The sequence below is a fragment of the Erinaceus europaeus genome, chromosome 15, assembly GCF_950295315.1.
Source record: "Erinaceus europaeus chromosome 15, mEriEur2.1, whole genome shotgun sequence".
In the NCBI taxonomy this organism is placed as follows: Eukaryota; Metazoa; Chordata; class Mammalia; order Eulipotyphla; family Erinaceidae; genus Erinaceus; species Erinaceus europaeus.
Genome location: NC_080176.1, coordinates 24,789,812 through 24,813,399, shown reverse-complemented (window position 1 = coordinate 24,813,399; position 23,588 = coordinate 24,789,812). Strand labels below are relative to the sequence as shown.

Genomic DNA, 23,588 nt, shown 5'->3' with positions numbered 1-23,588 from the left:
AGGCTCAAGTATTTGAAAAGTAATTTGTGGTGGGGGTAGACAGCACAATGGTTATGCAAAGAGATTCTCATGCCTGAGGTTCCAAAGTCCCAGGTCCAGGTTCAATCCGCCGCACCACCAGTGCTCTGGTAAAATAAATTCATATATATATTTCCTTGTAGAAATAATTTCTTTTTTTTTTTTTTAACCAGAGCACTGTTCCACTCTGGCTTGAGAGTCTCTTTGCATAACCATTATGCTATCTACCCCTGCCCTAGAAATAATTTATTTTATTTTATTTTTTTATTTAAAAAAGGAGACATTAACAAAACTGTAGGCTAGGAGGAGTACAACTCCACACAATTCCCACCACCAGATCTCTATATCCCTTCCCATCCCCTGATAGCTTTCCCATTCTCTATCCCTCTGGGAGTATGGACCCAAGGTCATTATGGGTTGCAGAAGGTGGAAGGTCTGGCTTCTGTAATTGCTTCCCCAAAATAATTTCTTTCTTTTTTTTTTTTTAAGCATTTCTCTTTCTTTTTTTCACATTTTATTTATTTTGTTATTTTAATGAGAAAGTGTAGATTCAGAGAAAAAGATACTGAGAGAGAGAGAGAAAGAGAGAGAGAGAGAGAGGTACCAGAACACAGCTCAGTTCTGGCTTATGGTGGGGCTGGGAATTAAACCTGGGACCTCAGAGCCTTAAGCTTGAAAGGCTTTTGCATAACCATTATGCTGTCTCCCCAGCCCCCTAAAATAATTTAAGATGGAAGAGCACCACTAATAAATTAAACTAGCAGAGGAAATACAAATAAATCAAAGGAAACAAAATGTAATATTATTAATAGTAACAACGGTAAGAGTCAGCCATATACATTTTAAAGAGAAACCTGTGATTGAACCAACACCCTATGTAATGCCAAAAGAAAACTGGCAGCATTTATGTATTTCATCTGAAACATATCAATGTCAGTTAAATATATTGGTTCTTTTAAAATAACTCATTTAAAAGCTAGTAGTCATAAATACCAAAATGCTTGCCACAGTGTTGAGATATTTAATTACTTTTTAATTTTTAATTTTCTTTATTATTGGATAGAGACAGAGAAATTGAGAGGGGAGTGGGAGATAGAGAGGGAGACAGAGAGACACCTGCAGCCCTGCTTCACCACTAGTGACATACTGTAACCTTGATAATATCAAAAGTCTGAGGCGCACTCACAGAGGACAATTACTCAGGAAGTATTCCGTTGTCCAGAAGTGACATACAGTAACTGTGGCACATCTGTTAGAACTTACACCTGTTGGTTCTAAGCTCTTTTGATTTCACAGTAGTGAAGAAAACACTTGCTGGGGTGTAAATGCTGTTCCTCAAGACTCATCAGTCTTCATCACGATGGAAATAAGGTAAGCTGAATGGGGCGGGGACTCAGCTACTCTTTCACAAGAGGGATAAAGAGCAAAGCCATAACAATGAAAACATTGTTTTCTGGGAGTCGGGCTGTAGCGCTGCGGGTTAAACGCAGGTGGCGCAAAGCACAAAGATCGGCATAAGGATCCTGGTTTGAACCCCGGCTCCCCACCTGCAGGGGAGTCGCTTCACAGGCGGTGAAGCAGGTCTGCAGGTGTCTATCTTTCTCTCCTCCTCTCTGTCTTCCCCTCCTCTCTCCATTTCTCTCTGTCCTATCCAACAACGACAACAACAATAATAACTATAACAATAAAACAACAAGGGCAACAAAAGGGAATAAATAAATAAAATAAATATAAAAAAAAAAAGAAAACATTGTTTTCTTTTCTTTCCTTTTTAAGAATTTATTTATTTATTCATGAGAGAGATAGGAGGAGAGAAAGAGCCAGCCATCACTCTGGTACATGTGCTTCTGGGAACCAAACTCGGGACCTCATGGTTGAGGATCCAATGTTTTATCCACTGTGCCACCTCCCTGACCACAAAAACATTGTTTTCTTACAATGTGCCAAAAAAGTCTTTTTAAAAGATATATTTTATTTATTTTATTTTTAATAATAAAAATAAATAAAAAGAGAAAGACCAGAACACTGCTCAGCCCTAGCTTCTGGCGGTGGTAGGGATTGAACCTGGGACCACAGAGTCTCAGGCATGAAAGTCTTTTGTGTTATACTGTCTCCCTATTATACCGTTTGTTTCCCCAACCCACCAGAAACAGTCTTTACAACATAACAAAATTAAACCATGCCAGCACACTGGCAGATGAAGCTGCTCTTACCCATGGAGGTAATACTCGCATAGTTATCCTCCTTGTCATCCTTATGGAGGGGCTTCTGGGACTGGTCCACATGTCCCCATTCCTCCAGGATGAAGGAAACAGCCACATCAGCCACATCTTCAATTTTTACCAACTTCTGAAACATGAGATCACCACTAAATTACTATGCCCTTGGTTCCTTTCTGGGGTGAGGCAGGAACTGGGATCATTAAAGAAAGAAGTGGAGAGTGGGGGGACTGTCTGGGGGCGGTGGGGTATAATGGCAAAAGACATCAAAACACCAGCCCAGGATGGGCCTGGTCTCTGATTAAAAAGACAAAACTAGGGGGCCGGGCAGTAACGTATCAGTATAAATGCACATAGTATGAAGCACAAGGACTGGTGCAAGGATCCTGGTTTGAGCACCCAGCTCCCCACCTGCAGCAGGGTCACTGCAAGCAGTGAAGCAGGTCTGCAGGTATCTATCTTTTTCTCCTCCTCTCTATCTTCCCCTCCTCTCTCAATTTCTATTCTATCCAACAACAACAAAAATGGATAAAGCCACCAGAAGCAGTGGATTCATGGTGCAGGCACCAAGTCCCAATGATAACCCTGGAGGCAAAAAAAAAAAAACTGCTCTATCCAAGATTAAGGCAACAACGGCCCAAGAGCAACTGTGGGTGCTGACCGTGGGCACAGGGTCACTAGCTCACCTGGGACCCGGCTGAGAGAAGTGAGGCCGTCAGCTCTTGGCTGTCCTTCTGAGAAGCAACCTGGAGCGTGGGAAGGGCTGAGGGAGGAGAGAGAGGTTATCAGTGAAAACAGCCTGGTCCAGATACCTGAAAGCCACACTACATCACCAGCAGATCACTGACCCACCTCTGCTCAAGGATTCACAGTGGTGCTCAACTGCACCCAGGTCAAATTTTACTTGATTCTCAAAACCCTCTACATTCTGACCCCCACCATCTCCACTCTATTCTTGACCCTTGACCGCCCACAGAAATTAGACTGTCTGCACTGGTTAGGCTAACCCCTGAAGCTGGCCTCAGATTCTGCCATGCCCTTGTAAGGGTATGCTTTGCATTATAGTACGTCCGTGAAACTGACAGTGCGCAGTTTGAAACTTTGTTTTTTTATTATCTGTTTATTTATTGGATAGATAGTCTGAAATTGAGAGTGGGAGAAAATAGAGACAAAGAGACACCTGCAACACTGCTTCACCACTTGCAAAGTTTGCCCCCTGCAGGTGGGGACCGAGGGCTCAAACCCGGGTCCTTGCACACTGTAACATGGGCAATCAACCAGGTGCGCCACCACACCAACCCCAAAGTCTTCAAAGACTTCTCAAGCTCTCATGAGCAAGTAAATCATGTGAGGGGAGGTACGAGGAGATAGTACAACAGTAGCGAACAGGACGTTCAAGAGAGAGGCCTCAGGATCCATCCCCAGTACCACCATTAGCCACAGCTGAGTAGTGCTCTGGTCAAACAAACTAAAAATCACATTGAGGGAGTCAGGTGGTAGCACAGCGGATTAAGCGCACATGACACAAAATGCAAGGACCAGGCAAGGATCCCAGTTCGAGCCCCAGCTCCCCACCTGCAAAGGAGTCGCTTCACAAGCAGTGAAGCAGGCCTTCATATGTCTATCTTTCTCTCCCCCTCTATCTTCCTCTCTCCATTTCTCTCTGTCCTATCTAACAACAATGACAACAACAGCAACAATAATCATAACTACAACAACAATAAAAAAAACAAGGGCAATAAAAGGGAAAATAGATAAATTTAAAAAAAAAATCACAACGAGGAGTCTTGGTAAAGGACAAGTTCTCTCTCATCCAGCTGGTTTAGGGGCCATCATTTACATTTCTCACAAGCTTCTAGGTGGAGCTTGTGCTTCTCTCCTTTGGACCAAAATGGTGGCCCATAACTTGCAACCTTCCCTTCCTTCCACGAACAATTAGGGTGGCTGTATGGTCAGTTCATGACTACATATCATGTCTACTCTGTGTGCTGCAGGAATAATCACCTAAAGCACTGCCAATGGGTGGCCTGGGAAGTGGCACAGTGGACTGAGTGTGAGGCTCTCCAACCATGAGGTCCCGAGTTTGATACGTAGATTCACATATGCCAGAGTGATGCTCTGGTTCTTTCTCTCATAGATAAATAAACCTCCAGAAAACAACAAATTTCAGCCTTTGATTCAGGGGGGTGAGAAGATGTGAAAGCCTAGCTAGCTTTCAGTGTAAGGTAGTAAAGTTCAAGTAAGTTTCTGTAGAAGCAGAGGCAGCGCACCTGGAGTGCAGGAGGCCAGGTTGGAGTTTCAGGAAGCCTTTCCACTATAGGGGCTCTGGGGGAGGGGGTAGGGGTGTATGCTACAGAGATGAGGGTGCTCTCCTGTTGGTATGTTCCCTTCCCCCCCCACCTCTGAGAAGAATTGGTTTGCCCCTTGCTAGTTTCGCGCCCGCTTTCTCCCCGCCCCCTATGCTAAGGACGGGCAGAGTCCCAGCAGCAGCGGCGGAGAGAGGATGATGGAGAAAAGCACATGGTGTGGTGATTTGCCCGTTCGTGAATAAAGATTAAACTGCGTTCTCAGCCCAGCCGTGTGTCTCTGGTCGTCTCTGTTACCCGCCCGTGAAGCCAGCCCGGATAAAACAACACTCTCCAGGCACAGACCTTAGTGCACCCAGGTCTGTTTGTGTGCTCTGACCTGGGCAGATCTTGAACTCAACACTTAGTCTTTCCATGGGCCAGAGGCCATAAGTGCACATGTGGCCTGTTTATTTTCAAGGACTAGAAAATGGTGCATAATGATATATTTAAGAAGAAAGAAAGGGAGGAGATAAGGATCATGTGCCGGCACACCTGTTGGAGACACATGGGCCAAACAGAGGTGAGACAGCTCTGAGTGGGGTGAAAGTGTCAATGTAGAGCTGCACTGAAGTAAAATCCCTGTGTCACTTTGTGACCTTGGACCTTTCTCAGCCCCAGTGACTTAACTCTCCACCAACACAGAACAAGATTATCTACTGGACAGATAGTTTAAGCACAGTCCCTCAGCATGCCAACTAGGTTTATTGACACAATTTTGTTTGGGGCCCTTTTTGTAATTTCTGTCCACCAGAGCTTTATGTCGGCAAGATCCCACAGCTCCTGCAGTCACTTTTTAATGTTCCTTTCAATTCCAGACAGAGACAGAGGAAAGGGAAACAGAAGGGAGAGAGAGGAGGAGAAACACCACCACACTGCTCCACCACTCACGAAGTATCCACCAGTGCAAGTGATGACGCCATGTGTTAGCAGGGGCATGAGCCTGAGTCCTCACACGTGGTACAGTGTGTGCACTACTGGATAAGCAAGCTCTGGGGCCCCATTTCAGACATTCTGCAATAGTTGGGAAGTGTTTTTAAATTTAGTTTTTAATAAGAGAGAGAGAGGAATGAGAGGACCAGAACATTACTCTAGCACAGGCAAAGCTGTGGGTTGACTTGGGAATGTGATGTCATGCTTATGAATTCAATGTTTAAATCACCTCCTGGGTACTAGTTTTAACCTTTGTTTACTTATTATTTTATTTATTTATTTATTTATTTTGCTTCCAGGGTTATCGCTGGGACTCAGTGCCGGCATTATGAATCCACTGCTCCTGGTGGTCATCTTTTCCATTTTATTGAACAGGACAGAGAAATTAAGAGAGGAGGGAGAGAGAGAGATAGAGAGGGAGAAAGATAAGACACCTGCAGACCTGCTTTACTGCTTGTGAGGTTACATCCCTGCAGGTGGGGAGACTGGGGCTCAGACCCAGATCCTTGTACTCTATACTATATGTGCTTAAATGGATACACCACCACCTGGAACCACCCTTTTTTTTTTTTAACCAGAGCACTGCTCAGCTCTGGCTTATGGTGGTGTGGGGAATTGAACCTGGGACTTTGGAGCCTCAGGCATGAGTCTCTTTGCAAACCATTATGCTATCTAATCTACCCCCACCTTAATTTTTTTTTTTTTTTTAAGCAGTGGAAGAGAGCCAGAGCAAGAGACCACAGCACTGAAACTCCCTTCAATGTGGCAGGGCCAGGTTTGAGCCCAGGTCACACAACAGCAAAGCAGCACATTACCCAAGAGAGAGCTATTTCGCCAGCCTTAACTATTTTTAAGGACTGGGATTGCAGAACTTTTATTATTTTAGACATCTTCTGAAGAACAATAACAATAACACCAAAAGAGTATCTGTCCCAGTATGTTTTTAAAATAGGATTAGACAACAAGGGCACCAAAAATGGAATAACTTAAAAATAATTAATTAATTAATTAATTAAAAAATAGGCTGAAGAGATACGGGGGGAAACAGCACAATTATTTGTGCAACAGACTTTTAAGCCTGAGGCTCTTAGGCCCCAGGTTCAATCTCAGGCTCTAGTAAGAACCAGTGAATAGGGGAGTCGGGTGGTAGTGCAGCGGGTTAAGCCCATGTGGTGCAAAGCACAAGGACCAGCTTAAAGATCGCGGTTTGAGCCCCCAGCTCCCCACCTGCAGGGGAGTCACTTCACAGGCAGTGAAGCAAGTCTGCAGGTGTCTGTCTTTCTCTCCTCCTCTCAGTCTTCCCCTCCTCCCTCCATTTCTCTCTGTCCTATCTAACAATAATGACAACAATAACTACAACAATGTTAAACAACAAGGGCAACAAAAGTGAAAATAAATAAATAAATATTTAAAAAAAAAGAACTAGTGAATAAGGGAGTCGGGCGGTAGCGAAGCGGGTTAAGTGCACATGACGCAAAGTGCAAGGACCAGCATGAGGATCCCGGTTCAAGCCCCTGGCTCCCTACCTGCAGGGGAGTTGCTTCACAGGCAGTGAAACAGGTCTGCAGGTGTCTATCTTTCTCTCCCCCTCTCTGTCTTTCCCTCCTCTCTCTATTTCTTTCTGTCCGATCCAACAACGACATCATCAATAACAACTACAACAACAAAAAAACAACAAGGGCAACAAAAGGAAATAAATAAATAAATATTTTTTTAAAAGAACTAGTGAATACATATAAAATGGATTTCATTTGACGTTATAATTTCTTCTTCTTAGGGAGAAACAGAAAAGCTTCCTTCAATGCCATGGAGGCCAGCTTTGAACCTGGATACAGGAATGGCAAAGAAGCACACTATCCAATTGAGCTCTTCACCAGACAGCCCTTATAGTTACTTTTTAAAAATTATTTATTGGGAGTCGGGCTGTAGCGCAGCGGGTTAAGCGCAGGTGGCGCAAAGCACAAGGACCGGCATAAGGATCCCGGTTCGAACCCCGGAGGATCCCGGTTCGAACCCCGGCTCCCCACCTGCAGGGGAGTCGCTTCACAGGCGGTGAAGCAGGTCTGCAGGTGTCTATCTTTCTCTCCTCCTCTCTGTCTTCCCCTCCTCTCTCCATTTCTCTCTGTCCTATCCAACAACAACAACAATAACTACAACAATAAAACAACAAGGGCAACAAAAGGGAATAAATAAATATTTTTTAATTATTTATTTATTTATTCATTTTAATTTCTTTATTGGGGAATTAATGTTTTACATTCAACAGTAAATACAATAAATTGTACATGCATAACATTCCCCATTTTCCCATATAACAATACAACCCCCACTAGGTCCTCTGTCATCCTTCTTGGACCTGTAGTCTCCCCACCCACCGACCCCCACCCCAGAGTCTTTTACTTTGGTGCGATATGCCAATTCTTAAAAATTATTTATTTGGGGCCGGGTGGTGGCGCACCTGGTTGAGAGCACATGTTACAGTGTGCAAAGACCCGGGTTCAAGCCCCCGGTCCCCACCTGCAGGGAGAAAGTGGTGAAGCAGGGCTGCAGGTGTCTCTCTGTCTCTCTACCTATCTTCCCTTCCTCTCCATTTCTGGATGTCTCTATCAAATAAATATAAAACATTTGTCTATGTTTCTTCTTTTTCTTAAGTTTTATATTTATTTGTTTATTCCCTTTTGTTGCCCTTTTTTATTGTTGTAGTCATTATTGTTGTTGCTATTGATGTTGTTGTATATGACAGAGAGAAATGGAGAGGAAGGGAAGACAGAGGGGGAAGAAAGATATGACACCTGCAGACCTGCTTCACTGCTTGTAAAGTGACTCCCCTGCAGGTGGGGAGCCGGCGGCTCAAACCAGGATCCTTACGCTGATCCTTGCGCTTTGCTCCACAAGCACTTAACCCGCTGCATTACCACCCAACTCATATTTATTCTTTTCCTTTTTTTTCATCAAAGCACTGCCCAGCCTGATTTGTGGTGGTTCAGGGAATTTTTTCTTAACTTTATTTTATTTACTAGGACACATAGAAACTTAAGAGGGAAGGGGATAGACAGGGAGAGACAGAGACATCTGCAGATCTGCTTCACCATTCATGAAGCTTCCCCCCTGTAGGTGGGCTGCAGAAGCTTGAACCCAGGTCCTAGTGCTCTCTATCGTGTCCACTTAACCAGATAAGCCACCACCCAGGCCTGCAAAAGATTGAAATATTTATCTATTTCACTGTCCTAGGAATTGTTTCATTTCTTTTTTAAAAAAAATATTTATTTATCTATTCCCATTTGTTGCCCTTGTTTTATTGTTGTTATTAGTGTTGTTGTTGTTGGATAGGACAGAGAGAAATGGAGAGAGATGGGGAAGACAGGGAGAGAAAGACAGACACCTGCAGACCTGCTTCACCACCTGTGAAGCGACTCCCCTGCAGGTGGGGAGCCGGGGGCTCGAACCTGGATCCTTACGTTGGTCCTTGCACTTTGCGCCACCTGCGCTTAACCCACTGCGCTACTGCCCGACTCCTGGAATTGTTTCATTTCTATATAGAGATATACCTGAAAGAATTCTTTATTAGGAATTATATATTTACCAGTTAACAGAATAAATAAGATACACAGTGGTTCTATCTTCTTCCTTGATTCACCTAACATAGGTCATTAAATTGGGGTGTAGGGGGTGGAAATGGAGAGAGAGAACAAATGCTCTGAAGGTCATTGTGAAGCCCGACCCTCACCACATGGAAGGGAGCTTTGGTGCTGTAGTCTCTCACTCTCTCCGTCTCTATCTAAAAAAAATAATGATAACAAAAAGTAAATAAAGGTCATTGTGAAATATGGCATTATAGAATATTTCAAGATGGAGCAGGGGTAGATGGCATAATGGTTATGCAAACAGATTCTCATTCCTGAGGCTCCAAAGTCCCAGGTTCAGTCCCTTGCATCATCATAAGCCAGAGTTGAACTGTGCTCTAGTTAACAAATATATATATTTCAAGATGAAACAACAAGCAGCCATAAATAAATAAATCCAGTTAGGAACTGGAGAATTTTTTTAATAGACACATTAAGACAACAAATTCTGGACCAGAAAATAGTTCAGCAGATAAAGTATGTTCCTTACTACACTTGGGACCCTGGTTTCTATCCCCAACACCACACAGAAGAACTATTGCTGCATCAAGGGAACTCCATCAGTGAAGAGGTGATATTTCTATTTTCTCCCTCTCTCTTTCTCTCTCTTCTCTCACTCAAAATACAGAATAAAAATTGGGCCAGGGAAGTGACTCAGTGGTACTTCACAAGTATGAGGCCCTGAGTTCATCCCCCTAATCACGAAAGTGGTGCTGTTAAAAAGTACTTGTGCGAGAGTCAGGGTGGTAGCGCAGCAGGTTAAGTGCAAATGACGCAGAGCGCAGGGGCCGGCATCAGGATCCTGGTTCGAGCCCCCTGCTCCCCACCTGCATGGGGAGTCGCTTCACAAGCGGTGAAGTAGGTCTGCAGGTGTCTATCCTTCTCTCCTCCTCTCTGTCTTCCCCTCCTCTCTCCATTTCTCTCTGTCCTATCCAACAACAACAGCTTTAACAATAACAACTAAAGCAAGCACAACAACAAGGGCAACAAAATGGGAAATACAGCCTCCAAGAGCAGTGGATTTGTGGTGCGTGTTGCAAGCACCGAGCCCCAGCAATAACCCTGGAGGCAAAAAAAAAAAAAAGTACTTGTGGTCTGGGAGGTGGCACAATGATCAATGCATTGGATTCTCAAGCATGAGGTCCTGAGTTCAATCCCTGGCAGCACATGTACCAGAGTGAATGTCTGATTTATTCTTTCTCTCTCTCTCTCTCTCTCCTCCTGTCTTTCTTGTTAATAAAGTACTTGTGCTTGGGGGGGGCCTGTGGGTGGTACACATGTCAGAGTATACACATTACCATAGGCAAGGACCTGTGTTCAAGTCCCCACTCCCCACCTGCAGGGGAAGTGCTTCATGAGCAGTGGAGCAGGTTTGCAGGTGTATCTCTCTCCTCTTCTCTTATCTCCCTACCTCCTCTCAATTTCTCTCTATCCATATACCAGAGTGATACCCTGGTTCCCTCTTTCTCCTAAATAATTAATCAAATCTAAAAAGAGGACTTATGCTTAAAGTAGCCATCACATATGTTACAGTTTTTGTTTAGACTACATCTGTGGATTAGTTCGTACCACCCTTCAAGCTGGCCTCTCTTCACAAAGGGACTCTAGATCCCCAGCCCTGCTGACGGCAGAGAGGCTCCCCAGTACACTGCCTCTCTCCCACAGATACCACTTACCCACATCTGTTCCACTGATTGGCTGGTCCTCACCATTTTCTGCCAGAAGATGAGGTTTCTGTGGCTCTTGCTTAGTCTGGGTCTCCATGGACAGGAGCACAGGACTCAAGGGCTCCTGCACCACTTCCAGTGGCACCATCTTCTGTGGAATCTCTTCAGGACAAGCCACAGTCTAGAACCACAACAATCAGCAAATAACTGAGAAGGCTACCGAAGAATCCAATAATGTCATGTCATTCTTGCATCCCAGTCAATTATTTTTATTTTATTTTAATGAGAGGGAAAGAGAGAGAAAAAATACCACAGCACTGCTCAATTCTGGTTTCTGGTGGTGCTGGGGGTTGAGATCAGGCCCTTTGCCAATTATTTAAAGTGTGTCTACTGTGAGTTGGCTTCCTAAACATGATTTGTGGACTAGTTGAAGAAGACTTTTGTTAAACATGTCAACACACAAACAGATACACAATTATAAACTGTTACATGTTGGGAAGAAGAATAAATTGGTGTCATGAGACAGGATGGATGGATGGATGGATGAGGGTCATCTTGGTCTGGATGGTCAGGGATGGCCTTGCTGACATACAGAACGAGGAGTTGGGGTAGGGGGTGCCTTTGGTAGAGTTCACATTACAATGTGCAAGGATTCAGGTTCAAGCCCCCTGACCCCACCTGCAGGGGGGGGTCGCTTCACAGGCAGTGAAACAGGTCTGCAGGTGTCTATCTTTCTCTCCCCCTCTGTCTTCCCCTCTTCATTTCTCTCTGTCCTATCCAACAACAACAATCAGCAATAACAACAACAACAATGACAATAAACAAGGGCAACAAAAAGGGAAAAAATAGCCTCCAGGACCAGTGGATTTGTAGTGCAGGCACCGAGCTCCAGAGATAACCCTGGAGGATCTTAAATAACAAAAGCAAGATAAAAAAAAAAAAATGCCTCAAACACAGGGTGCATGGTGGTGAAGGACTTAAGCTGGTGGTAGGTGTGGTGTGCAGACATATATCACAGGGAAGTAAGAAACTGTACCCAGAGAGTCAGGTGGTAGCACAGCAAGTTAAGTGCATGTGGCATAAAGTGCAAGGACCAGCGTAAGGAACCTGGTTCGAACCCCTGGCTCCCCACCTGCAGGGGAGTCGCTTACACAGGTGGTGGTGAAACAGGTCTGCAGGTGTCTATCTTTCTCTCTCACTCTCTGTCTTCCCCTCCTCTCTCCATTTGTCTCTGTCCTATCCAACAATGACAACATCAATAACAAAAAAAGGGCAACAAAAGGGAAAATAAATATAAAAAAAAACTTTAAAAAATAAATAAATAGGGGAGTCGGGCAGTAGCGCAGCGGGTTAAGTGCAGGTGGCGCAAAGCAAGGACAGGCGTAAGGATACTGGTTCGAGCCCCCAGCTCCCCACTGCAGGAGAATCGCTTCACAGGCGGTAAAGCAGGTCTACAGGTGTCTATCTTTCTCTCCCCCTCTGTCTTCCCCACCTCTCTCCATTTCTCTCTGTCCTACCCAACAACAACAACATCAATAATAACTACAACAATAAAACAACAAGGGCAACAAAAGGGAATATTTTTAAAAAACACTCTTTGTATTTAAAAATAATAAAAAATAATTAATTAATTAATTAATTAATTAAATTAAATTAAAACTGTACCCATGTGACAATAACTGCCCTGCAGGTCAGATCACTATTGCCCTAATAAAATGGTTTGAGGGAGAAAAAAGAAGGTAGCACAAGAGGACCTAGTGGGGGTTGTATTGTTATATGGAAAACTGGGAAATGTTATGCATGTACAAACTATTGTATCTACTGTCAAATGTAAAACATTAATTCCCCAATAAAGAAATGAAAAAAAAAAAAAAAAGAGGTAGTGCAGGTCCTGAGATCAACCCCTAGCATCATATGTACAGTGGGATGAGGAAGGGAGGAGAAGGAGGAAGGGAAAGAGGTGGAGGAGGAGGGACAGGTGGAAGGTGGCCACCCCAACACAAAGAGCATGGGCAGAAACAGGAAGTGTGAAAGGGTCAAGGTCAGTGAAGGAAGGAGGCCAGCGAGAAAGGAGCTTGGAGAGGCTAAAACAGGGCACAGGAAAGTCACCCTCAATTTCCCAGCAGAACAGGTCCGAGTATGGCAGCAAGACCCAGCTAGTTCACATCCACTTGCTACCCTCGTCCATCTTTCTGTCCTTAGCACTCACTTGGCCCAGGCGTCGCTGGATCCATTCTGCTAGTATCTAGAGCTGCCTCTTCTGGAAGGTAGAAGTTCAGTGGCACCCCAGCAGGTAATAAGATCCTGCATAGAACTAGAATTACTACTCCCTGACCCATCCTTTCCATTTCAAAGCCCTTAGGCCTGGCAAGTGTGTTGTAGGGGTTACGTTAAGAGGCAGCTGTAGGTGGTCAAGCAGTGGGTTAAGCACACATGGTACAAAGTGCAAGTATCGGTATAAGGATCCCAGTTCGAGCTCCCAGCTCCCCACCTGCAGGTGGGTGGCTTCACAAGCAGTGAAGCAGGTCTGCAGGTGTCTATCTTTCTCTCCCCCTCTACTTCCCCTTCCTCTCTCCATTTCTCTTTGTCCTATCCAATAACAATAATAAACAACAAGGGCAACAAAAGAGAAAAAATAGCCTCCAGGAGCAGTGGATTCGTAGTGCAGGCAAAACCCTGGAGGCAAAAAAAAAAAAGAGAGAGAGAGAGAGAGGCATCTACAGAACAGCTGCAGCAAATGTCTCTGCAGAGAAGTGTGCGTGTTTTTGAGGGCCTGTTCAGAACAAGAGTTAAGATGATGCCAACTACATCAAAGGGCAGCCTGGCACCTTGTTGCCAATAAAGCAGTCCTTGAGGCCTGGCAAGACACCTGCAGCACTGCTTTACCACTCATGTAGCTATCTCCATGTAGGTGGGGACTAGGGCTTGGACCTGGATCTTTCTGCTTTGTACCATGTACGTTCAACCAGGTGCACCACCACCTGCCCCCTGTGATGTCTTCCTATCTGAGTAAGTCAGCCTGGAGCAGTGGACCATTTAACTTCATGCTTGAGAATCCAGTGATTTGGGCTGGGGCAAATAGCATAATGGTTATGCAAACAGACTCTCATGCCTGAGGCTCCAAAGCCCCAGGTTCAATCCCTGCATCTCTCTCAAAAAAAAAAAAAAAAAAGACAGAGTGGCTTGGGAGGTAGTGCAGTAGATAAAGTGTTGGACTCTGAAGCATGAGCTCCTGAGTTCAATCCCTGGCAGCACATGTACCAGAGTATGTCTGGTTCTCTCTCTCTCCTCCTATCTATCTCATTAATAAGTTTTAAAAAGAGAGAGAGAGAGAGAGGGAATCCAATAATTTATCGTACCACCTCCTGGACTGCTAAATAAAATACCTTTTATTTTTTACTACTGGGTTAACTGGGGCTCTGTGTTAATGTTTCCATAGCTCATAGTGACCTTTTTTTTTTTTTTTTCTGTCTTCCCTTTCTTTTTTTTAAAGACAATGAAAAATAAGAGAGAAAGATTAAAAACTGCAAAACTGCCCTACTGCTAATGAAGTCTCCCTCTGCAGGTGGGGACCCTGATTCTCAAGCATGGCAACATGTGTGCTCGACTAGGTGCGCCACCACCTGGCCACTAATAAAATATATTTTTAAAGACAAGAAAATAGACTAAAAAAAGACACAAGTACTTGCAGAAAGTTGTTATGTGATAAAGGCAGCATTTTACCCAGAGAAAGAAAGAAAAAAATAAAAGACTATTATATAGATTACTTGGGGCGACTGGAAAGACATTTGGAAGGAATATAGGGAATTGAAACACAAGAGCTTGCAAAAAAAAAAAAAAAGTGACCAACTGCCTCTAAGACAGACAGCTCTCTCTGTGAGAATTATGTGTGGTGGTTACTTTTTGGGAAGGGAGGCTCACTGAACTTTGGTGGTGGGTGTAGCGTGGAACTCTACCCCAGCAGTCTTATTATAAGCCACTGTCAAATCACTAATAACAAAAAGGGAGGAACTACTGTCAACAACTCTATTGTGAACCATTAACCACCACCCCCAATAAATTGGGGGGGAAGGTAGGGAGACTGTCGGCACATCAAACACCAAGATGAATTTCAGAAGGCTTCATCTTTTAAAAGGATTTTTTTTTAAGTGGGATAGAAACAGAGAAATATATATATATATGGTATTTAGGAGAGAAGGCCCTTCCAAGCATGGCACAAAACCCAAAAACCAAGGGGCCAGGCTGTGGCGCACCTGGTTAAGCGCACACATTATAGTGCACAAGGACCCAGATTCAAGCCCCTGGTCCCCATCTGCAAGGGAAAAGCTTGACGAGTGGATGAGTGGTAAAGCAGTGGTACACATGTCTCTCTGTCTCTTTTCCTCTTTATATCCCTCTCCCCTCTCAATTTCTCTGTCTCTAATAAAGAAAGAAAAATATTTTTTAAAAACCCCAAACCATAAAAAATTTAAATTGATGGCATTAAAAATAATAATAAAGGGATAATAAATAAATAAATAATAATAATAATAAACCAAGTGCAAGGATCCAGGTTCGAGCCTCCATTCCCCGACTACAGGTGGGGTGCTTCATAAGTGATGAAGCAAGTCTGCAGGTATCTTTCTCTCTACTTTTTTTTTTTAATATTTATTTATTCCCTTTTGTTGCCCTTGCTGTTTTATTTTTGTAGTCATTATTGATGTCGTTGTTGTTGGATAGGACAGAGAGAAATGGAGAGAGGAGGGGAAGACAGAGAGGGGGAGACAAAGACAGACACTTGAAGACCTGCTTCACCACCTGTGATGTGACTCCCCTGCAGGTGGGGAGCAGGGGGCTCAAACTGGGATCCTTGTGCCGATCCTTGCGCTTTGTGCTACATGCACTTAACCCGCTGTGCTACAGCCCAACTCCCTACTTCTTTTTTAATATATATTTATTTATTCCCTTTTGTTGCCCTTGTTTTATTATAGTAGTTATTATTGTTGTTATTGATGTTGTCGTTGTTAGATAGGACACAGAGAAATGGAGAGAGGAGGGGAAGACAGAGGGGGAGAGAAAGACAAACACCTGCAGACCTGCTTCACTGCCTGTGAATCAACTCCCCTGCAGGTGGGGAGCTGGGAGCTCCAACCGGGATCCTTACTCCGGTCCTTGTGCTTTGTGCTTCGTGCCACGTGCGCTTAACCTGCTGCGCCACCACCCAACTCCCATCTTTCTCTCTTCTACCTCCCTACTCCTTTCAATTTCTCTGTCTTATCTAATTAAAAAAGGAAAAAGAAAAAGTGACTGCTAGGAGAAGTGCCAGCGCCCCAGTGATACCCTGGTGGCAATAAAAATAAATAAATAAATAAGAAAAAAAAAAAAACCTGCAAAGTATCCCCATAAACAAAGGCAAGCAACAGATTAGAAAAGATAAAACTTTGGGCGGTGGGAATTGTGTGGAGTTGCACCCCTCCTACCCTATAGTTTTGTTAATTAATCCTTTCTTAAATAAAAAAAAAAAAAGATAAAACTTGCAACTCACATGGCAGACACAGTGCTTTTTTTTTTTTTTTTTTTTTTTTTTTTTTTTTTTTTACCAGAGCACTTTGGAGCCAGCCTCAGGCATAAGAGTTTCCTTGCATAACCATTATGCTATGTACCCCTGCCAAACACAGTGCTCATTTTTTTCGAATAGGTCAACAATAATATATGCTGTGGGTAGAGTCCTTAAATGAATATAAATGGAGACTCCTAAGGTCCAGCACTAACACTCCTAGGCATATATCAAAGACATGAAAACACTGGTTTCTTTCATTTATTTATTTTTTTTTACCAGAGCACTGCTAAATTCCACTTTCTGGTGGTACTAGTGTTTGAACCTGGAACCTTTGGTGCCTCAAGCATGAAATCTTTCTGCACAGCCACTATGCTATCTCCCCAAAAACATTTATTTGGAGGACAAATGCACCCTATGTGCTCAGGTACATTATTCAGAAATACCAAGGGGTGGAAGCAGCCTAAATGCCCACTGACTGATCATTGGATAAAGAATTTAGATATGGGACACATACTTGATTGGCTGTTATACTCTATAATTAAGAAAGATGATATTAAGTTCTTCAGGACAAAATGGATAGAACTGGAGATGATTATGTTTAGTGAAGCAAAAAAGGAAGTGAAAGACAACTAACTGATGGTTTTGTTCATTTGTGGAATATAGGGAAATGAAACACATTAACTTGCAAAGAAAAAAAAAAAGGAAGTAGCCAACCTGTCTCTGGGACTTTGTAAAAACTATGATGGTTTACCACTGGGGGAAAGGAACACAGAACTTTGGTGGTGGGTGCAGAGTGACACTACTCCTCTGTACTTGTATGTCACTAAATAAATAAAATGCATACTGTGGTAAAAGTTACTCAAAGAAGAAAAAGGCAAGTTAAACAGCACAGAAATAGAAGATCCCATTTACACATAGGCAATAATCAGAAAGTGGAAAAAATCAGCGTGGTGCCAGGTTCTGTGGGGAAATTTTCTCACATTTGTTGGCACTGGGACCACACACTGGTATGGCCTTCGTAGAGGGCAATCTATCAACAGTTGTCAAAGAAAGCCACGGCATATAGCTCCTGAGACAACAATTTGACCTCTAGGCATTCATTCTACAGCTGATGATGTATGCTGTAGCAGAGTTTATTAGAGCAAGCATTCAGGAACCACCTAAAGCAGTAAATCAATGGTCTCTGACAGGAGTTCAATCAGCTAAGGTACAGCCACAGAGTGGAATTTATTGTTTTTTTAATATTTATTTTATTTACTTATTTCCTTTTGTTGCCCTTGTTTTATTGTTGTAGTTATTAGTGTCATCGTCATTGTTGGATAGGACAGAGAGAGAAATGGAGAGAGGAGAGGAAGACAGGGGAAGAGAAAGATAAGACACCTGCAGACCTGCTTCACCACTTGTGAAGCGACTCCCCTGCAGGTGGGGAGCCGGGGGCTTGAACCGGGATCTTTACGCTGGTCCTTGAGCTTTGCGCCACCCACACTTAACCTACTGCTCTACAGCCCGACTCCCACAGAGTGGAATTTAAATGCAGCTCTATTTGCACTGAGATGGAACAAGCCAAGATAGAAGGAAAAAGCAAAAAGCAGAAGTGCACAGTGATTTTAAAAATATATTTTTGGGAGTCGGGCGGTAGCGCAGTGGGTTAAGCACACTGTGGTGCAAAGAGCAAGGACCAGCATGAGGATCCTGGTTTGCGGCCCCGACTCCGCACCTGCAGGGGAGTTGCTTCACAGTCGGTGAAGCTGGTCAGCAGGTGTCTGTCTTTCTCTCCCCCCTCTGTCTTCCCCTGCGCTCTCCATTTCTCTCTGTCCTATCCAACAAAAGTGACAAGAATAATAACTACAACAATAAGACAACAAGGGCAACAAAAGGGAATAAATGAATATTAAAAAAAGAAAAAAGGGTTTAAAAAAATAAAAATATATTTTCTGTGTTTTTTTCAAATATGCCACATACATGACAAGCTTGTATGTGCAGAGTATAATTGGTCTCTAAAAAGAAACACAAGTATCACTTAACACAGGTGGCCTCTAGTGAGGAGTACTTGGTAGCTGGGGAGTTAGGGGTGTTATGTACCTTGTGAACTTTGTATCACGTCAAATAATAACAGTGGTTTTAGACATAACTACAACTACAAATTGTGTTTTCTAGGTCAACACACTGAACATTTCTCTTTGCGGAAGTGGCAGCAAATCACCACTGTGGACCTAACCCCGTGAGAGCAAAAGAATATGAATGTAGCCCTGCTTGCTGAGCCTCTTACCCTGTTCAGCAGCTCCTTCACTCTCTTCCTCTCCCCTTCCTTTATTTTTTTAAATATTATTTATTAGATAGAGAGAAACTGAGAGGAAGGGGGAAAGCAAGGAAGAGAGAGAGGCACCTGGGTGAGCCAAGATGGTGGCCTGGAGACAACAACTGGTGTGAGCTCTGCAAGGAAGCTGCTTTCAACCTGGGACTCTCAGCCACCAGGTTCCAGATGCTTCCATGATGCCAACCTGACTTCCCTGGGCAGAGGATCCCACCATGTGTCCTGGAGCCCTGCCTCCCCAGAGCTCTGACCCACTAGGGAAAGAGAGAGACAGGCTGGGAGTATGGATTGACCTGCCAATGCCTATGTTTAGTGAAGAAGCAGTTACAGAAACCAGACTCCCACCTTCTGTACCCCATAATGACCCTGGATCCATACTCCCAGAGGGATAAAAAACAGGGAAGCTATCAAGGGATGGTATTGGATATGGAGCTCTAGGGGTGGGCAATGTGTGGAAATGTACCCCCTCTTATCCTATGGTCGTCAATGTTTCCATTTTATATAAAAGTAATAATAACAATAGGGGGCTGGGCGGTAGCGCAGCAGGTTAAGAGTACATGGCACAAAGTTCAAAGAATCCTGGTTTGAGTCCCCAGCTCCCCACCTGCAGGGGGGTTGTTTCTCAATGCTTCACAAGCGGTGAAGCAGGTCTGTAGGTGTCTGTCTTTCTCTCCCCCTCTCTGTCTTCCCCTCCTCTCTCCACTTCTCTCTGTCCTATCCAACAAATGCTATAACAACAATAACAACCACAACAAGGGCAACAAGGACAACAAAATGGGAAAAATAGCCTCCAGGAGCAGTGGATTTTTAGTGCTGGCTCCCAGCCCCAGCAATAACCCTGGAGGCAAAAAAAAAATAAATAATAATAATAAATAATTATTAAAAGAGCGAGACAGACCTGCAATACTGTTTCACAGCTCGTAATGCTTCCCCCCTGCAGGCGGGAACCAATGGCTTTAACCCAGATCCTTGATGACTGTAATGTGTGCGCTCAACCAGGTGCGTGCATGAGTGCATGGTCCCCCCCACACCTCTCCTTCCTCACGGCTCTATGTCTCCCCAGTGACTGACCTGCTGTCTGCGTGTCTCTAGTTCTCTCTGGATGTTCTCCACCACTGCCACAGCCTCTTCTCCGCTTTCTGGGTGGTGCTCTCTCACCCAGGTTTGGAACTCTCCAGGCAGGATGCTCAGGAACTGCTCCAGCACCAACAACTCCAGGATCTGCTCCTTGGTGTGGATCTCAGGCCGCAACCACTCACAACAGAGCACCCGGAGCTGGCTAAGGGCCTCCCGGGGGCCTGAAGCTTCATGGTACTGGAAGTGTTTGAAACGTTGGTAAAAAGTTTCAAAGGTGGGCGGGCGGTATTCCCTCATCCACGCGCAGTCTTCTTCCTCCACCTTCACTATCAGCAGGTCCTCCTGCTCTTGGGAAGTCTCAGCCGGAGAGTCTAAGTCTATAACTTCCCCAGATTCTGTCATTATCATTCCAGCTCAGGCTGCTGTCTGTGTCTCCAGGCTGGCCTGAGTTACACTAGTCAAGCCTGTTGTTGCTGCTGGTCAGTATCTCTTGATGCGTGCGCTCGTTGGTATGCAACCTATTGATATATTGGAAATTATTATCAACAATGAGGTGACAAAGCAGTCACCTCAACTAAAGACTCCGCACAACCATGTACTTGAAAATACAGACCACAAGAGAGCCATTGATACAATTTCTCTTCCTTTCTTCTTCTACCAAAGCACAGCTCAGTTCTGACTTATGGCGGTGCTGGGCACTGAACCTGAGACCTTTTGCCTTACCATGCAAGGTTTTTGTTTTGTTTTGCATAACCATTATACTATCTCTCCAAACCCCCCAGCATCTTTTTTAAATGTCAAGATACACACACACACACACACACACACACACACACACAATCGGACATTAGACCAGATCAGACACTATCTAGGAGATGACGAACATGAAATTTCCCACAGATGAGGCGACTTACTGTTCCAGACGCGGCCGCTCCTTCTCTCTCCATATGCCAAAAACTTAAGTCAGAACAGGGGTCAGAAACATTACAACAGGCAGAAGGGGCCGGTCCCTCAAGCCACAAGAGCTGGAGAGACTGACGAGGGGCTTCATGGGTCCCGCAGAGAAGCAGGGTGACAAGGGCAGACTGGACCTGGAGTCTTCAGAACCACCGCTGACCCAAGACCCCGACACCGGCGCGGTCCAGATCAGGGACAGACGGCCCGCAGGCATGCAGAGTCCTCGCCTCACTGCCCCATCCCCTGGGAGCTTCTCTTTGGAAAGTCCCGCAGACTAGGCCGGGGAGGCGGGTTCCTTCTCTTGCACGGCGAGAAAACCCAAGCGGACACTTTGCAGCACTCGCTCGCCGGAAGTAAGCAAGTCCAAGCTTTCCCAGCCCAGCAGGGTAGAGCCAGAGGCCCCGCCACCCCAGAGCACTTCCGGGTCCTCTCTAGGAATCCCGGAGGCTCTCGCTTGGCCGCGGATATGAAGTCCCGCCCAAAGCCCCGCCCCAGAGGAGGATGTATACCAATCATTGAGGGAGGCCAGAGGGAGGTGCCCGCCCTAAGCCCCGCCCCCAAACTGTGAGCCAATCACGAAGGAGATAAGGAGCCGGCCCAGACCCAGTTCTCCTTCCCGTCACTCAGCCGTGTCCAGCCGACAGGAGCCAAGCAGCTTCATCAGGGTCGGGGAGAAAATAGAGCCACTCTCCCCTCCTTCCTGCCCTGCTCACTACCCCGAGCCATTTAAACAATCCAAGTTCCTCCCATTCTCTTGGATTAAGAACTCTATGTCTGGAGCGGTTGCTTAAGCAACAGATACTAGTGTCTGATTGGTCCCCATTAGAAGCAGGTCGGTCCTATCCGCCAGTCCCCAGCCTGCACTTCTCTTTCATTATGAACCCAGAGGCGACTCAACCTGCACCCTCGCCCCTTCCTGCCACCCATCCCCAGACACACCTACCTCCGTACCGCCGCAGTCGCCTCACCCGGCCAAAATCCCCGTCAGACCCCCAAGTGGGGGAGGGTAAGCGGTACCAGAACTACATCTCCCAGGATGCCACGCGCTGGCCACTTCCCTCAGTCATTGGGACCGCGACTCTGTCTCGGTCTGGCTGCCTCAGTCTCGCGGGCCTATCAAAAGAAAGGAGGAGAGAGTCCGGCGGTAGTGCAGCGGGTTAAGCACACATGGTGCAAAGCGCAAGGACCGGCAGAAAGATACGGTTCGAGCCCCCGGCTCCCCACCTGCAGGGGAGTCGCCTCACAGGCAGTGAAGCAGGTGTGCAGGTGTCTGTCTTTCTCTCCCCCTCTCTGTCTTTCCCTCCTCTCTCCATTTTTCTCTGTCCTATCCAACGACGACATCAATAACAACAAGGGCAACAAAAGGGAAAATAAATAAAATTTTATATTAAAAAAAAAAAAAAAGGAAGGAGGAGTTTCCATTGGCAAAGTGAGCTGGAAAGCTCTGGAGCTAAGAGTGAGAAGTGGGGAGCCCAGTCATCCATGCGGAGCTTCTCCAGACAAGTGGGGCTCATCTTTCATAAAATCACCTTTTTGGGAGTCGGGCTGTAGCGCAGCGGGTTAAGCGCAGGTGGCACAAAGCACAAGGACCAGCAAAAGGATCCCGGTTCGAACCCCAGCTCCCCACCAGCAGGGGAGTCGCTTCACAGGCGGTGAAGCAGGTCTGCAGGTGTCTATCTTTCTCTCCTCCTCTCTGTCTTCCCCTCCTCACTCCATTTCTCTCTGTCCTATCCAACAACAACAACAATAATAACTACAACAATAAAACAACAAGGGCAACAAAAGGGAATAAATAAATTAAATAATTATTTTTAAAAATTTTTTTAAATCACCTTTTTAAAACTTTGTTATTAGTAGTACGTTATAAGATAGTAAGATTACAATCCAACTACACCCACTACCAAAGTTCTGTATCTCCCATGTTCCCAAAGATAACACCATAGTTCTCACAAGTGTTAGGTTTTCTTGCTTCTGTTTTTTGTTTGGCAAGTGCATGTGAATCAGATCTCCAGATTCTGAATATGAGTGGAATCATCTGGTAGTTGTCTTAAATTTCTTTTTAAAAAAAAAATTTTTTTTTTTTTCCGCCAGGGTTATTGCTGGGCTCGGTGCCTGCACCATGAATCCACCGCTCCTGGAGGCCATTTTTCCCCCTTTTTGTTGCCCTAGTTGTTGCAGCCTCGTTGCCGTTATTATTGCCATTGTTGACGTTGATTTGTTGTTGGATAGGACAGAGAGAAATGGAGAGAGGAGGGGAAGACAGAGAGAGAGGGGGAGAGAAAGATAGACACCTGCAGACCTGCTTCACCGCCTGTGAAGCGACTCCCCTGCAGGTGGGGAGCCGGGGGCTCGAACCGGGATCCTTACGCCAGTCCCTGCGCTTTGCGCCACGTTCGCTTAACCCACTGCGCCACCGCCCGACCCCTATTTTAATTATTTTTATTAGATAGATACAGAGATAAATTGAGGGGAAGGGGAGATAAAGATGGAGGGAGACAGAGAGACACCTGCAGTCCCACTTCACCACTCGTGAAGCTTTCCCCCTGCAGGTGGGGACCAGGGGCTTGAACCCTGGTTCTTGCGCATTGTAGTGTGTGCGCTTAACCAAGTGCGCCACCGCCAGGCTGTCTTAAATTTCTTATTTCGCTAAGGATGATCACATCCAGTTCCATCCATTTTGCCCCCCCAAAGACATACCATCTTTTTGATTACAGAGTAGTAGTACATGGAGTATATATCCCATAACTTCTTTAGCCAGTCATTGGGTCATAAGCATTTAGGCTGCTTCCATTCTTTTGGCTATTGTGAATAATGCAGCTATGAATATAGGAGCGCATATATGCCTTCAAAATAATGTTTGAGTGTCCACTGGATAAATGTCTAAGAGTGGTGTTGC

General features: G+C 45.0%; 1 protein-coding gene across 3 annotated transcripts in view; it reads right to left on the bottom strand.

Annotated features, from left to right (window-relative positions):
- Positions 1-21,668, bottom strand: part of ZKSCAN5 (zinc finger with KRAB and SCAN domains 5) — a 31,243-nt gene extending 9,575 nt beyond the window's left edge. The window contains exons 1-5 of one of the 3 annotated variants that reach the window (XM_060173317.1): positions 21,636-21,668; positions 19,730-20,253; positions 10,815-10,986; positions 2,924-3,000; positions 2,232-2,367 (exon numbers count right to left, since the gene is read on the bottom strand). In XM_060173317.1, coding sequence (XP_060029300.1) covers positions 2,232-2,367; positions 2,924-3,000; positions 10,815-10,986; positions 19,730-20,143 — 799 coding nt within the window. In that variant the 5' untranslated portion in view covers positions 20,144-20,253; positions 21,636-21,668. Of the gene's footprint in view, positions 1-2,231; positions 2,368-2,923; positions 3,001-10,814; positions 10,987-19,729; positions 20,254-20,645; positions 21,074-21,635 lie in introns of those variants that run through there. The other 2 variants (XM_060173315.1, XM_060173318.1) reach the window with 2 other exon arrangements.
- Between the last annotated feature and the right edge of the window lie 1,920 nt (positions 21,669-23,588).